A 16930-nucleotide genomic window follows, 5' to 3' on the forward strand; every position below is an offset into this window, starting at 1 on the left:
TGCCGAGTTTAGTTCGAGCAGAAATGTATTTTATCTTACACCTGGTTTCCATTTTACCTTGAATCCTAATTTTTTTTTCTTGCCATTTCAGGTAAGACCATGAATTATGGCATTTCTTAAATGAAGCATTCAGGAATGAAGTGAAAATCATAACATATAGAAAATAAATGATTTGTAAATTATGTCTATTAATTTGACTACAGATATATTATATTTACCTCCTTAGTAATGCAAGAAGTCTTTGTGGGAAGCAGAGAAGCAAGCAACTGCATTTCTTGTGCTCACCTAAACATTACTGGAGGATAAGCCACGTCAGTCTACAAAGAGGTTTTCATACAAGCAAAATAAGATGTAAATGGACCAAAAGTGAAATACATTCTTGCAGCAAGCACTGTTCCTCTCCAAGCCACCATGGTTTACACATTGGGATTTTGAAACTTAGCACTTCTGCCCCCAAGGGACTAACAAAAGTGAGCATTCGTATGTCCCGTATTAAAAGTACTTTGAACTCTGTTTCAAAGGCTGTTTTTGGCACTCAGAATGAAATGATCTCACGTTTAGCTCAATTTAAGCCAAGTTCTCGAATATTAAGAAAAGTATCGGATGGTGGCTGGTTAAAACAGAAAAACATTAAACAAGCCATCAAATCTCTGAAAAAGTATAGCAACAAATCAGAAGATACTTCTTTTTCAGAAAAGGAAAGTCGTGTTCTAGATGAAGATCTAGGTAAACAAAGCCTGTTTCGTTACACGCGTAGTATAACCACAAAATTTGGAGAGTCGTTCTACTTTTTATCAAGTCATATTAATTCATACTTCAAACGTGAGGAAAGAATGCCTCAAAAAAAAGAAAGTAAACATTTCCAGGACAAATCGGAACTTGAAGATACAAAGGTTGAAGAAGGGAAATCTAGCTCTCCAGATCCTGGCTCCCTGAGGGATAAGCTAGATTCAGAATATTCCTTATGTTCTGAGGACAAGCCTGCAAGTCCCGGTGGAACACCCGAGGCACTTCCAGTTTCTACTAAACAAAGTATTGCTAACTTTCTTTCTCGTCCCACTGAAGGTGTACAAGCTTTAGTAGGTGGTTATATTGGTGGACTTGTCCCCAAATTGAAGTATGATTCGAAGAGTCAGCCGGAAGAACAGGAGGAGGCTGTTAAAGCCGAGCAACCTGTCAGCAAAGACAAAAATGCAGAGGAGAAAAAGCGGTTATCTCTTCAGCGAGAAAAGGCAAGTTGTTACCAGTGTTGCTTGAAGTTCTCATGTTTGTCCAATTCCTAAGTTTCGTTTCCCTATGGACCTAAGGAACTTCAGTCATTTGTTGATATTACTAGAGCAGTTTCATATTCTACTCATCTATATTTTAACATGTTTTTATAGATTATTGCAAGAGTGAGTATTGATAACAGAACCCGGGCATTAGTCCAAGCATTGAGAAGAACAGCTGACCCAAAGCTCTGCATTAACAGGGTTGAAGAACTGACTTTTCATCTCCTAGAATTTCCTGAGGGAAAAGGAGTGGCTGTGAAGGTAATTCTAATTTATTGAATCTGGTTTTGTCTCAGAATAAGAATACTAATACACTTTCTAAGATGGAGAGAGCAAAGCCTTTCATTTTTTTTTATTTAAATATTTTTGTGGTTTAAGGGGCGCCTGGGTGGCTCAGTCGGTTGAGCGTCCGACTTTGGCTCAGGTCATGATCTCGCGGTTTGTGGGTTCGAGCCCCGTGTCGGCCTCTGTTCTGACAGCTCGGAGCCCGGAGCCTGCTTTGGATTCTGTGTCTCCCTCTCTCTCTGCTCCTCCCCCGCTCATGCTCTCTCTGTCTCCACAAAAATAAAATAATAAAAAAAAAAAAACATTAAAAAGTAAATATTTTTGTGGTTTTTATCATGCACATGTTGTGTTATAGATTAATTGTCCCAATTATTCAGTGATAAATATTACGCTAAATACTCTCTTACTCTGTGACGATGAATTATGCTATTGGTACTGCTATCTGTACTTTGAGATTAAACATTTTAAAATAGAAGCTATAACTCAGTGCATTCATTGAATTGCCTAATAGTTGCCAAATTTTCTAAAATGCAATGTAGGTGTTTATACCAGATGTCTACTCTTTTAAGACAGGAGATGTAATTCATAAGTAACACCATTGCTAATTTTTATTTCATGATCTTTTGTATTTGCAGATCTAAAAAATTTAATGATCAATGATAATTGAATTGGTAATTATTTTAATAAAAAGTTAGCTTTTCTCGGCCTCAGTTTTTTCAAATATAAAAGTGAAGCTAAATTAGACCCATTTAAATAGACTGTTTCCAGAGAAATACTATAAAATATGAGTGATGTGGTTGAGTCTCTTTACATCTGTACTGCTAAGGTTATTTGTATTATCTAATGAACAATTTACAAATACATAATCAATAGATAATGTTAACATTTGATTAGAGATCTGACTTGCCATTCAGAAAATTTTAAGTTAACTAGTTCATATTTATTCCATTTTTTGACAGTTAACTTGCTGAAGAATGATCTAAGTCTTTAAATAAGTTGGCCTTCTGTAGTTGTATAATTCATACTTATGATGTATGTAAGCTAAACTTTAGAATTTCACGGTAATAAAATTGGGGATTGTCTTTCATAGATATTTAATCTCTTACCTAAAAGACAAATCTCCCAAATATAGGTATGCTTTTAAGTCCAATTAACATTTCAGTGATATACTGAAAGCTGAGATCTGAAGTAGAATTGCATACTTTAAAGAACTTTTAAAAAATGTTTTATTGAAGTATAGTACACATGCAGTTATTGGTATAAAGTTCAGTGACTTTTTCACAAACTAAATGCATCTGTGTAAGTGATGCCCAAGATGAAGAACAGAATTAACCAGCACTTCAGAAACCTGCCTTGTGCCCCTCTTCAGTCACAGTCTCCCCAAATTAGTTTAGATTAGATTAGTTTTGCTTGCTTTTGTACATTATATAAACCACTGTGATTGGTTTTTTTCACTCAGCATGTTGTTAATAGTCATTCACATTGTTAGGGGTAGTTGTAGAACAAGCTTTTTTGTTCCATGGTGTGAATGTATCACAATTTATTTACTTATATACCCCTGATGGATGTTTTCCAGTTTTGGTCTATTATGAATATTCATGCTAATAGAAATTTTGAGGGCTCTTTTATTTTGCATTACTGATCCCAAATCTGAGGACCTTTCAATACCAAGGGGTAGTGTGATGTAGGAGTGTATATTCAGATCAATTATGAATGAAAAGCTGGATGGTCTGAAAAAAGTTCTTATCATATTTGGTATACATAATAAGTATCTCAAAAAGAATGAACTTGATAAATTAAGACATGTTCATACCTACACTTTCATGTGAACTTTCCTAATGAGATAAATAAAAAAGTAACCTTTTATTATTATTATTTTTTAACATGAAATTTATTGTCAAGTTAGGCCTTTTATTATTAAAAAAAAAAGACAGTGTAAACGTTGTAAAAAATAAGGAAAAAAGCACTAACAGTGGCAACAGTGTGAAGCCTGCTTAGGAATCTCTCTCACTCTTTCCTTATTTCTCCCCCACTCTCTTTCTCTTTCTCTTCTCTCTCTCTCTCTCTCTCTCTCTCTCTCTCTCTCAAAATAAGTAAATTTCAGTCGGTTAAGTGGCCCACTTTGGCTCAGGTCATGATTTCGCGGTCCGTGAGTTCGAGCCCCGCGTCAGGCTCTGTGCTGACAGCTTGGAGCCCGGGACCTGTTTCAGATTCTGTGTCTCCCTCTCTCTCACCCTCCCCCATTCATGCTCTGTCTCTCTCTGTCTCAAAAATAAACAAACGTTAAAAAAAAAAAAAACCTGCAAAAAAAAAAGTAAATAAACTTAAAAAAAAAGGCATTCCTTAACATTAAAAAAAAAAAATGACATATTTCTGCTACCCAGAGATTACTGCTGTAAGTGTATTGATGTCACTTTGTATTAATCAGAGGAAGCTGAGTTAAACTTAATAACAAACAATACCAAAACCTAAGTGGTTTAACACAACAGAAACTTATTTGTCCCTTGTGCAACATCGCCTGGGGGTTTAGGTGACTCTCCAGGGCAGTGAACGTGCGGGTGGTGGCTACTTTGATCTTGTTCTCTGTCTCCATATGAGGCCTCCTCCATGATGACTCTAGCAGGTAAGAGAGTATTTCAGCAGAAAGTGCCACAGGCTTCTTCTACTCAGAACTTACTTATCCTGCTTTAGAAGTACTGCCTTTGTATGCCAGGAAGGAGGAGCAAACTGGATACTGGGGAGTGTTAGTAAGGCCTACCACAATATTTTTCTAGAAATTGTTCTGTGTATATTTAATATACCAAAATAAAGTCATTGTATATGTACTATTTTATAGCCTTTTTTAAAATTAAATTTTTTTTTTCTGTTCATAGTGTACACCTTTCTGTATCAGTAAATTTTCATCTCATCCTATACCCAGGTTGAAAAGGTTCTTTATATAACTGATAGTGTCCAAACGAGGGTCCAGTCTAGACCATACATGCCATTTGGTTATTTCCCCCAGGTCACTTATAGCGCTATTCTTCCTTCCCTCATTTTCAAAACTAATTGAAGAGACCAGGCTGGTTATCTTGTAGAATGGCTCGCTTTCTGGATTTGCCTGGCTTCCTGCTCATTGGTGTTATTTGACGTATTCCTCCTTCCCTTTTTTTCCTGAACGCTGGAATTTAAATATAAAGAATTGATTGAGTTAAACAATTTTTTGTTATAGAACATTGTATGTGATGTCATGTGCCTCATCTTGTATCATATCAGAACATAATTGGTTGAAAAACCATTAGTAATGCTAATGTTGACCCCCGGATCAGAGAGATGACAGTCTGATCTTCTCATTGGACATTTAGGCTGGAACCATGATCCCATTACCCATTAACCTGCTTGTTCCCAGAACTAGTCAATTCATTAGGGTTGCAGAATGATAAATGTCTAATTCTGTCACTCTTTCTGCATTGTAATTGACATTCTTTTGTAAAAGTAGAGCTTTCCTTTACCAGTTAAAGCTATTTGGTTACTCTCAAAGACCAATTTTACAGGATAAGCAAGAGAAATGCTTAATTTCTTTCTACTTAGTCACCAATTTTCAAAGTAAAGAGATGCTTTCAAAGCTGCCTCATTTGGGGCGCCTGGGTGGCGCAGTCGGTTAAGCGTCCGACTTCAGCCAGGTCACGATCTCGCGGTCCGTGAGTTCGAGCCCCGCGTCAGGCTCTGGGCTGATGGCTCGGAGCCTGGAGCCTGTTTCCGATTCTGTGTCTCCCTCTCTCTCTGCCCCTCCCCTGTTCATGCTCTGTCTCTCTCTGTCCCAAAAATAAATAAACGTTGAAAAAAAAAAAATTAAAAAAAAAAAAGCTGCCTCATTGGTGACATGAATGTTTTTTGGCATTTTTAAAAAGCTATCCTTATGAACTAGTTTTTCATAAATTGTGTTACTATAAATTTTTTTCTCCCCCTCCATTTTTTTTGAATGCTGAATTCATCTCTGCTTTGACTGGTAGGGGCCCTAAGCTCATTCATGTGACCTTTTTTAACTTTTTATAAAAATAGCATGGACAGAAAACTGTATGTAAGCATACAGCTCCATAAATTTTCAAAAATTGAGAACATCCATATAACCCTCACCCAATATAAGAAACAGAATGGTAGCAGCACTCCCAAAAGCCCCTCTGTGCCCCCTTCCAGTCACCGTCTCCAAAACTCCAAAAGTCAGAGTTTTACTGACGAGTTTTCCTGAGTTTGAGCACTATCGATTAGTTGTGCCTTTTTTCTGCATGTTGTACAAATGGAAGGATACGGCATGTGCTTTTTAGGTATTTTTCACTTGACGTTATTTGTGAGAACCTTCTATGGTATGGTTGTGAAACACACTCACTGTGCTGTGTTCTGTGGTATGAATATAGTGCAATGTATTTATCCATATTACTGATGATGGACATTTTTGGATAGTTTTCAGTATGGGAATGTTTAGGAATAGTGCTTCTGGGACATATCTTTTGGAAAATATAGGTCTTTATTCTTTGGGAGTGTATACCCAAGAGGAGTTTCCTGGTCACGAAGTATGCCTCTTTTCATCTTTAGCAGGTACTGCCAAATGGTTTTGCAAAGTGTTTATAGCACTTTATACTTTTGCCAAAATTATATCAGCTTTCTGGTTGTTCTTTTAGCCATTTTGTTAGATGTTTAGCGATATTAAATTGTGGCTTTGGATTGTGTTTCTCCAATAACTATGAAGTTTAGCACCATTTCCACTGTTTATTGGCCATTTGTATACCTCCTTTGTGAAGTGCCTCTTTCAGCTCTTTCTCGTTTTCCATTGGGTTGACTAGCTTTTTCTTATGATTTGGAGAATTTCTTTATATATTATGGATAGAAGTTTTTATATGTATAGTATATATTAAATATAATATAACATAGCATGTAATGTATATAATAGTATAGCTACATATATCTTTTTTGTAAGTGTATTTTCCCACTCTGAGTTACCTTTTAACTCAGCTAGTTTCTCTGTCTTCCATTTATGGCCCTCTATCTGAACCAATCCCAGTTTTTCAGTCTTCTGTTTCTTTCCCCAATGATCAAATGCCTCTAGAGAAGAAAAGCTATAGTTTGTCAGCTCACGTTTTAAAATTTTATTTATTTAAATTCAAGTTAGTTAACATACATAGTATTCAGGATAGAACCCAGTGATTCATCACTTACATATAACACCCAGTGTTCAACCCAACAAATGCCCTCCTTAAAGCCCATCACCCATTTAGCCCATCCCCCTACTCAACTTCCCTCCAGCAACCCCCAGTTTGTTCTCTGCATTTAAGTCTCTTCTGGTTTGCCTCCTGCTCTGTTTTTATCTTATTTTTCCTTCCCTTCCCCTATGTTCATCTGTTGTGTTTCTTAAATTCCACATATGAGTGAAATCATATGATATTTGTCTTTTTCTGCCTGACTTATTTCACTTACCATAATACATTGTAGTTTCATCGATGTTGTTGCAAATGGCAAGTTTTAATTCTTTTTTCCTCTCCAAAAATACAAGTAGTATTCCATTGTGTGTGTGTGTGTGTGTGTGTGTGTGTGTATACCACATCTTATTCATCCATTAGTCAGTGGACATTTGGACACTTGCCATAATTTGGCTATTGTCGATAGTGCTGCTATAAACATTGGGGTGCATGTGCCCCTTTGAATCATGATCTCTTCTCCAGATTCTTAGCCTCCCTTGCCCTCATTGCTTCTGCAGCTTTTAAACAGATTTTTTTTTTGTATTTTATTAAACTTTTCTAGTTCTTGGAAAGAAACTGTCCTACCCTAACCAGAAATGGAAATTTACATTCCCATGCTCTACCATTGTTCAGGTTCTTCTAGTGGGGCCTTGAAGCCTGACATTAGCCAGGGCAGAAACACAACCGAAAAGAATTTAGAACAATAGTAGTTCAGATTTGACATATCATACAAAAGAAATAAAATGAGTGAAACATTGGGATTCCTTTTTTTTTTTAATTTACTGAAGGTTACGTAGCACTAGTGTAGCTGCTACTCAACTTTGCCCCAGTACCTGGGGTACTGACGAGGTGAGATCTTTCTCTGTACAGAACCTAGTGAATCTTTGCTAAACTCAATGTAGAACCCTACGATCTAGGCTCTTGGCCTCTGGTCAACACTATGAACATGTGGAATCTTGAAGTCCTAGTTTTGTTTAAATGGATTATTTACATATTAAATGAACTTAAATTTGAACTTATTGTAATGGGATAGAAGTTTCTGCCTTCTACCTTAGTTTGATTTATTAACTGACATTTATTTATATTTCACTATGACTTACCCTTATATCCCATGTACACAAGATGGTTTATGTTTTCTTTTGATAACAAGTTTAATTTCCAGTAATTACTATGAAGCAGTTTCATCTTCTTTAGGATTTGGAGAAAATATTTATGTAATTAGAATGTTATTAACCTTTTGCGGTAACAATTAATACTACATAAATTTGTGTTAAGCAAATTATATTTTTTTCTAATTATTAAGCATTGTATTTTTTAAAGAAAACATTTGGCTCGAGGTTAATTTTTAACCTAGATATTAGAAAAAATGTCTTGAATATTAATTGACATTAATAATATGTTAAAAAGTCATTTAAGATTACTGAGAAATTAATAAACACTGGCACTGTGATTATATGTGCTGATCTATGTGTGTTGGTTAAAAATAAATCATACATTTTCACTCTTCATTTGACAAAAGCAATAAAGTATCTTTTCTCTCAACAGGAAAAAATTATTCCATATTTATTACGATTGAGACAAATTAAGGATGAAACTCTTCAGGCTGCAGTTAGAGAAATTTTGGCCTTAATTGGCTACGTGGATCCAGTGAAAGGAAGAGGAATCCGAATTCTTACAATTGATGGTGGAGGGACAAGGTGAGGCTAGAAAAATGATTTTTCTTTTAAGTTTAATTTTGAGAGAGAGGGAGAGAGAGAATCCCAGGCAGGCTCTGTGCTGACAGCGCGGAGCCCAACACGGGACTTGAACCCACGAACTGTGAGATCGTGACCTGAGCTGAAATCAAGAGTCGGATGTTTAACTGACTGAGCTACCCAGGCACCACAGAAAAATGATGTTTTAAATCTGCTGATCCAGTTCAGCCTTAGGAATTTTTTTAACCAATTCTGTGTAATTATAGTAACTACTTCGTTATAAAACCAAATTTTTGAAATAAAACAGTAAATAGTTTTTCTTAACTTGTTACTTACCGTCTAAGAGAATATATACCTGGATTTTCTTTTAGTTTAATTTGATCCAGTATTTATTTCAGTTTGGTCTTTTCAGACCTTTTTGGTAATTTAGCACAATTTACCAACCATGATTCTCTTAAAATCTTGGCAATGTTTTATAATGTCGGCTTTCCTTCATTATATTTATCTTACCCATGTTTACCAGTCAGCTAGTCACTTAATTAAGTGATGGTTAGAAAAGGAGTCTGTATCAGTAACTTCCTGACTCCCTACATCTTCACTTGTAGATGCCAGTTCTGGTGCTACAGGGGCCATCTGAGCATTCTCAGCTCAGGAGGTCATTTCACCATCAAAGTCCATTCTTTCTGCTGGCAGTTCATCCATACTTCTTGTTCTTAGTTCCTACTACTTGTTGGTTAGATTCTTTGATGTTAGCCTTTCGCCCCAAATTTTCTAGCTTGGGTGCTAGTTTCCTGCCATCTCTGCTCTTACCTCTTAAATTCAAAGTACATGCCTGCGCGTTGTTCTTAGCTTACTTTGCCTCTCTGATTTTGTTCTCTGATAGTCCTGCCTTGCCAGTTACTGTTTTGTATGTCCAAGTACTACCCTGACCTTTTTAAATTCTAAAGTCCTGTGTGCAAGCCAGATTCTTTTAATTTTGACACAATGTGAATGAAGGAGTGGATGATGAGAGAAGAGACTAATAATCTAGGCAGAGGACAATAAAATAATAACTTCAGATGATGGCAGTGGGAAGCAGGAGGAAGGAAAAATATGTAAGAAAACTTTGAAGAAAAAGGGGTTTGGATGTAGTTGAAAGAGGTCAAGGTCACTCTTAAGTGTAGACCCTATGGATGATTGGGACAGAATTGCAGGGAAATGGGAGGAGGTGGTTGCTATTGAGAAAGACAGTTCTGTTTTGCACATGTTGACTATAAGGCTTCACGCAGCAATATAGAAGTGCTAATTTGGCAAGTGAAGGTGGAATTGATTGAGGAGAGAAAAGTCTTAGAAGACCTTTTGGATGTTTCTTACAGAAGTGAAATTCAAGAAAGTGAACGTTAGTCATATGATAAAGTGGTAATGAGTTAGAGAGAATCATTCTAGTGCATAGGATTGGTTCCAAGTAATGAGAAGTAAGGAGAATGGCAGTTGAATGAGTAAGGAATTTCACCGAGGAGCAGGAAGAAGCCAGTCCTCTTCTGCCATTAAGTTCAGAGTATTTGGGAAGGATGGTATCATTTATCGAGTCAGCTAACATATTGAGTACCTGCCATGCTCTACACGGTGATTTGGATCCTGGGGTCACTCAGTAAGCAAAATCCAAGTCTTCATGGTACTTGCATTCCAGGGGAGGAAAGAGAACAAATAGGGGGAAAAAAATGTACTTTTGAGTAGGAATGGGTGTTATGAAGAAAAACAAAGCAAAGTGATAAAGAGTAGCAGTGCTATTTTGTACTGTCAACAGAAGCCAAATTATGGAAAGAGCCCAAATGTCCATCAGCTGATGAATGGACAAAGAAGATGTGCTATAGGGGTGCCTGGGTGGCTGAGTTGGTGGCGAGTCCAACTCTTGGTGTGCTCAGGTCATGATCCCAGGATTGTGGGTTTGAGCCCAGTGCCAGGCTCCACACTGAACATGGAGTCTCCTTAGGATTCTCTTTCTCCCACTGCCCCTATCTGCTGCTCAATGCCCTTTGTCTCTAAAGAAAATTAAAAAAAAAAAAAAAAAAAAAGATACATGTGTGTGTGTGGGTATATGTGTGTATGTATATATATACATATATATATACATGTCATATATATGTATATGTCAGTGATGTGGATGGAACTAGAATGTATTATGCTAAGCGAATTAAGTCAAAGACAAATACCATGTGATTTCACTCGTGGAATTTAAGAAACAAAACAGATGAACATAGGGGAAGAAAAGGAAAAATGGGGAGGCAAACCAGAAGAGACTCTTAAGTACAAAGAACAAACAGGGTTGCTGGAGGGGAGGTGGGTGGGGGGCATTGAGGAGGACACTTGTTGGGATGAGCACTGGGTGTTGTATGTAAGTGATGAATCACTGGATTCTACTCCTGAAACCAATACTACACTGTACGTTAACTAACTTGAATTTAAATAGAATCTTGGAACGAAAAAAAAAAAAGAGTAACAGTACTATTTTAAAGAGTGATCATGACTATGACTTCTTTTTTTCCGGTTAAAAAATTTATCGAGATATTAACTTACATTAGTTTCAGGTGTACAACACAATGATTTGCGGCACACAGGACAGCCCCCACAGCACAGTTGTCCGGCCCAGGTGTCACTCGTGCTGCCGATGGGACACCTGGGTGTAGGGGAGCGTGAGAAAGCAGCCAGAATGGGAAGTGTAGTTGGAAGGAGGAAGGTGTGAGGGCTTGTGAGGAAAAGAACCCAGATCTTTTATTTCTTTTGTATATGAGAGCCCGGTAGGCTGTTAGGCTGATAGAATCAACCTGGCAGGTATACTTATTTTTAAATTTGTCCTGAAGTAGTTTATAAATAACAGCATTTTAAAATAGTTTTCTTCCTGATTATACAAGTAAACCTGGGAGGGAAAAAAAGTAAAGAAAAGCAAACAAAAATTGTAGCTCACAATTCCTAGATTATTTTTAATATTTTGATTTTTTCAAATCTTTTTTTCTTGCACAAGTATATATATGTGCATGTTTATTTCTTTTTATATGATAGTGGTGGTCATATTGTTAAATATATTTATCCAGCATTATCTCTAATTCTTCATGTCCCCTCACTTTGATTTCATAATGTATCTCTTTAATAAGCCATCTTATCTTCTCTTACCTCTCTTTAAATCCACATTATTTCTTAAAATTAAAAAAAAAATCAGCATCTTTCATTTTCTATTTTTTTTTAAAATGTTTTTAAAATTTTATTTATTTTTATTTTATTTATTTTTTATTTCTTTAATTTACATCCAAGTTAGTTAGCATATAGTGCAACAGTTATTTCAGGAGTAGATTCCTTAATGCCCCTTACCCATTTAACCCACCTCCCCTCCCACCACCCCTCCAGTAACCCTCTGTTTGTTTGGTTTTCTATTTTAATCTTAGAATATTTTCTAGTGATTTCCTGTTAGTTTGACACTCTAAATTTTATTGGTGGTCCCTAACCACCACGATTCTCTGCCCCACATCTTGTATTGGGTTTAGACCATTTCACTGTGTCTGTATATTTTCCTAGTGTTAAGAATTGTCCACGTGTTACACACATCCTGAATTGGCCTACACCTTCTAGCCTGTTTCATTTTTCACATTTATCATCACGCATTTTGCTGCCTTGGCAAAGATCGAGAGATGAGCAAAGTCAGCAGCATAAATTATCTTAAATGTAGGGCATTACCTTAAAGTTGTTGAAAGTTTAAAAAAATAATGAATAAAAGAAAACTTAAAAGTATGACTAGCAAAGTAGAGACAACGAAAATATATATAGAAGCATAGATAACCAACTTGTAGTGGAGGGAGAAGAAACCACCAGTATACGGCGTTCCAAAACTGGTGAATGGAGGTTTTAAGTATTTTCCACAGTTGGCGTGTTAAAAAAGTATATTTTACATTGGCATATCTTTGTAGTCTTATTCAAAGAGATACTAGCGTAAATTTAAAAATGCGTTGCTGTGACACAGGTTTTATACCATTATTTAGTACTGGAGTTTTGAAAGTAATCTTAAAAACAGGCAGTTTTTACTGATGCTAATTTATGTTACTAATTTTTGTGTTTGCATCTAAGCTAGAAAAGCAACTTGTAGGCTTGTTTTATTCAATACTTAATTTCCTTGAAACAGGAATTTTTATCTTCCTTTTTGTCTGTAGGGGTGTGGTTGCTCTTCAGACACTGCGAAAATTGGTTGAACTTACTCAGAAGCCAGTTCATCAGCTCTTTGATTACATTTGTGGTGTGAGCACAGGTAATTATTGGCATATGGAAGCCGTGCCTCCCAGCAGTATGCATTTAAAATTCTGGTTATTCTCTGAAGTGGTGGGTATTAGTTTTATGTTTTAATGATGGATAATCCTTTGATTGGCTTAATGAACTTTATAAAATGCTTATTGGGAGTAAGGTAACATTCAGAAGTGGTTTTTAATGTGCTTTCCTAATACGTTTTAAATAAGCCACAGTGACAAATACAAATTACGAATTATTGCTTTATGGTGTAGTCACCTCAAGGAAAGTGATAAAGTGGAAGGAAGGTAGGGACCAAAATTGTACTTGAACCAATGGAGTGTTAAAGATGGATACGATTTTATTTTTTGGTGAGACGTGTCCCTCTGTGAGGAAATTGCTTTTTATAACATTTTTTTGTCTGGTTGTTTAAAACCTGAATTTAAGTTGATAAACGTGAGAATGCGTGTTTTTTAAAGCCTGCTTCTTAATATTGCTAGGTACATTTAAAGTTGTAGTTTTATATGTGTATAGAATAAGTTGGCAACTTAGGATATGATTGTTACTGAATAATTTCGTAGTTTTCCTTGAGTCACCATCAGATAAATTTTTGTTTTTTCTGTTGGTTTTTCTGTTTCCTTCCATGAGCTCTGTCACCCATACATCCACCCGTGCCCACCTCATGTATACATTAAGCCCCTCGGGATACACATAGCTATTGTTTACCCCTGAGGTAACACTCAAGAACTATTAGGATTGTGGATCCTTGCTGTGTATTTTACTGTTTGACCTGATAATTTCTCACTTCCTGTTAGTTGATCTTCATAGGCTTTTATTTCTATTTCTTTTTTCTCATTCTCTTGAATTAAGATAGTACTAAAGACTACTAGTAACAAAATCAAATGACTTCTCCACATTACGTGTGTCCAGTATGCTGACACATATATTTGAGCCCACATATTTGAGCTCACATATTTGAGCCCAATATGCTCAAAGGGCATGTTAATTAATGTTTAGTTTTGAAAGCTTAATGAGCAGTTAAAGGAATGATTCAAACACATAAGGAATCGGTGATTCTTATGATGTTCCATGAAATGAACACTAATTCCCCAAGATATTAGGTTACAGAAAGTTGTTGGGTTATAGGAAGTTATTACAGGTTTCTTTACAGAGGACTTCAGGGATACTTTAGTATATTAAAAATGCATTGGGGACACCTGGGTGGCTCAGTCGGTTGAGTGTCCAACTCTTGGTTTTGGCTCAGGTCATGATCCCAGGGTTGTGGGATCGAGCTCCTCTGCAGGCTCTGCGTTGAGTGCAGTAAGAGTGCGTTGGGACTCTCAGAATAGGAAAATAATATTTATTTCCCAATTTGATTTAACTGTGGAAACTTTTCCTAAAGAGACATTTCCTAGGGCTAATGTTTTTTTTGTTTTTTTTTTTTTGTTTTTTTTTTTTGTTTTTATATGAAATTTATTGATAAATTGGTTTCCATTCAACACCCAGTGCTCATCCCAAAAGGTGCCCTACTCAATACCCATCACCCACCCTCCCCTCCCTCCCACCCCCCATCAACCCTCAGTTTGTTCTCAGTTTTTAACAGTCTCTTATGCTTGGCTCTCTCCCACTCTAGGGCTAATGTTCTTTGACACTTGTTTTGCAGCTTTAACCCTGACCATTTCTGTTAAATTTGTAGTAGTTCTTAGCAATTCACACATTTAAACAAGCAAACTTCCTGCTTTGGCACCACTGTTAGTAGGTGGATGCTCAATAAAGAGAATTTTAAATCACAGAGATTCATCATCCATGAAGCAGGGTATCTGTTTATGTGATATACATACATTTCTGTATTTGTCATGATCTGTCTTTTCCATTCTCTTCTGGCTTACGTTAACCTTAACTTCGAATACAGTGCTTATAGTTTTCCTTTCTTCTTTCCATTTTGTGTATTCTAACGTAGAAAATTTTCTTTGCACTTAGAATTTTTATAAACTTAATAAATATATTTAATTTAAAGGTAATATCCTTACTAGTTCAGTAAAATTTAGTTTTAAAATATCTCATGTTTATAGTAGCTGTACTTGAAAGGAACTTAATTTTTGGCAGGTTATTTCTTGTGTTAGAGATTTTCTGCAAATTGAAAAAAATAGTTTCTATTATATAGTGATGCCATACAATTTAATTTAAAACTAAGCTGTTTTATCTTTTACTAGAATAACACTGAATATAATAAAATATTTAAAACTCATTATGATAATGAGTTGCTGTTTTTATTCTGTTTATAATGTCAAAATAAACTGTCATTCTGTATAGGTCTTTACCCCCAACCCCCCAAAGCTTTCTCGCCTATTTTCTCCTGAATTCAGGTTTAGGCCAGTTAGATACACTAGGTGGCAGTGTGTCCTGCCACGTGCAGCTAGGATATGAAATCGGCTATTTAAAAGGATATCCCAGAGACCTAATTACTTTTTTTTAAATTTTTTAATGTTTATTTTTGAGAGAGAGAGAAAGAGAGAGCTAGCGGGGGAAGGGAAGAGAGAGAGGGAGACAGAGAATCCAGAGCAGGCTCTGTGCTATCAGTGCAAAGCCCGATGTGGGGCTCGAACTCATGAACCGTGAAATCGTCACCTGAGCTGAAGTGGGATGCCCAACCGACTGAGCAACCCAGGTGCCCCGAGACTTAATTTCTTTAGTTATTTTAATTCCCTGGACCAACTTGAAGGAGTAATTATTTTAATGAATTGTTAAGTTTTAAGGAATCTATGAAGGTTAGAAAGAACATCATCGACCACAACTTAATTGTGTGTATTTGATTTAATGCAAAACAACCATTTTTTATATTTTAAAATTGATCCTCCTTATCATTGGTTGACATTTAGTCCTTACTGAGGCCGGGTAAAGACCTTTACCTGTGTTAATCCTGATATAAAAACATGTGTACATTTTAATTTTTTAATTTATTTTTTACTTATCATCTTTAGTTATTATACATTTTTTTAGTTACCTTTATTTTGTAGATGAAGAATCAGGGCTCTGGCAGGTTAAGTAGTTTGTCCCAGGTGACACAGGGAGTGTTGGAGCTAGAATTTTAACCAAATCTGTGAGTTGGGAAGTCTTATAAGTACTGTAACGTCAATGTCGGAAAACCAAGCATTCTTTCTTCCAGGTGCTATATTAGCATTCATGTTGGGATTGTTTCATATGCCGTTGGATGAATGTGAAGAACTGTACGAAAATTAGGATCCGATGTGTTTTCACACAAAATGTCATTGTTGGAACAGTCAAAATGAGTTGGAGCCATGCATTTATGACAGTCAAACCTGGGAAAATATTCTTAAGTAAGTTACAATTATTTTTTAATGTTTGATTATATAATAACATGTGCACATATTAAAAAAGAATATTAAATTATTGGTACAAGTTAATTAGAGATGACCACTGTTACTATTTTGGTGTATAATTCCAGTCACCGTTTTTTTGAGTTCATGTGTGAGATTTGCATGTAGAAGTTTCAATTCTTTCTAAGAATTGAGACCATCTTATAGATTGACATGTTGCACCTTGTTTTTACTAACATATTAGTCTTTCTCAAGTCATTAACAGATATTCTTCTAAAACATTAATAATTTGTAAACATTTTTCCAGGGTACTACAAGGCTTTATACTCACTTTTCCAAAAATATAAGCATAAAATTGAAACCTTTAAAATCACCCACAATACCATTCAGAGCTGTGGACCTTATATTTTCCTCTAGTCTTTTTTTCTACACTGTATATACATTCTCATACGTATTTATATAGCAGAGATTATATTGTAGTTTCAATTCTATATCCTTTCCCTATTTCCAACTTTGTGAAAATCTCTTGACAAATTTTTAAAGACTATGCTCCACAGTGTGATGGTACCATATTTTCTGAACCATTTACGTTTAGGATATTTATGTTCTTAATTTATTGTGATTATGAACAGTGCTTCAGTATGCATATCTATATAATAAGACTATAAAATAGACTGTAAGCCAGTTTCTCTGTTATGAAGTGTTTTTTTTCCTTTTGTTACTCGTTAGGGTATCTTCATATATTTGCTTATTGCTATTTCAGTGAAGGTTCTTCAAAGCCTTCCTTATTTTTAATCACAGCATTAATGACCTTTCTAAGTGTGATTAGTTGCTTTTTCTTTCCCTACTTTTTCACTTGGCTTGTGCTGCAAAGCATACCA

General features: G+C 35.8%; 1 protein-coding gene across 1 annotated transcript in view; it reads left to right on the forward strand.

The window, feature by feature from the left end:
- Window positions 1-204: 204 nt before the first annotated feature.
- PNPLA8 (patatin like phospholipase domain containing 8) overlaps window positions 205-16930 on the forward strand; it is a 39901-nt gene continuing 23175 nt past the window's right edge. Inside the window, 8 exon segments of the mRNA XM_030307733.1 lie at window positions 205-1232; window positions 1383-1532; window positions 8315-8466; window positions 12642-12736; window positions 15878-15940; window positions 15943-15968; window positions 15971-16013; window positions 16016-16049. Coding sequence (XP_030163593.1) covers window positions 483-1232; window positions 1383-1532; window positions 8315-8466; window positions 12642-12736; window positions 15878-15940; window positions 15943-15968; window positions 15971-16013; window positions 16016-16049 — 1313 coding nt within the window. The 5' untranslated portion in view covers window positions 205-482.

The sequence above is a fragment of the Lynx canadensis genome, chromosome A2 (genome assembly GCF_007474595.2).
Source record: "Lynx canadensis isolate LIC74 chromosome A2, mLynCan4.pri.v2, whole genome shotgun sequence".
NCBI classification, from domain to species: domain Eukaryota; kingdom Metazoa; phylum Chordata; class Mammalia; order Carnivora; family Felidae; genus Lynx; species Lynx canadensis.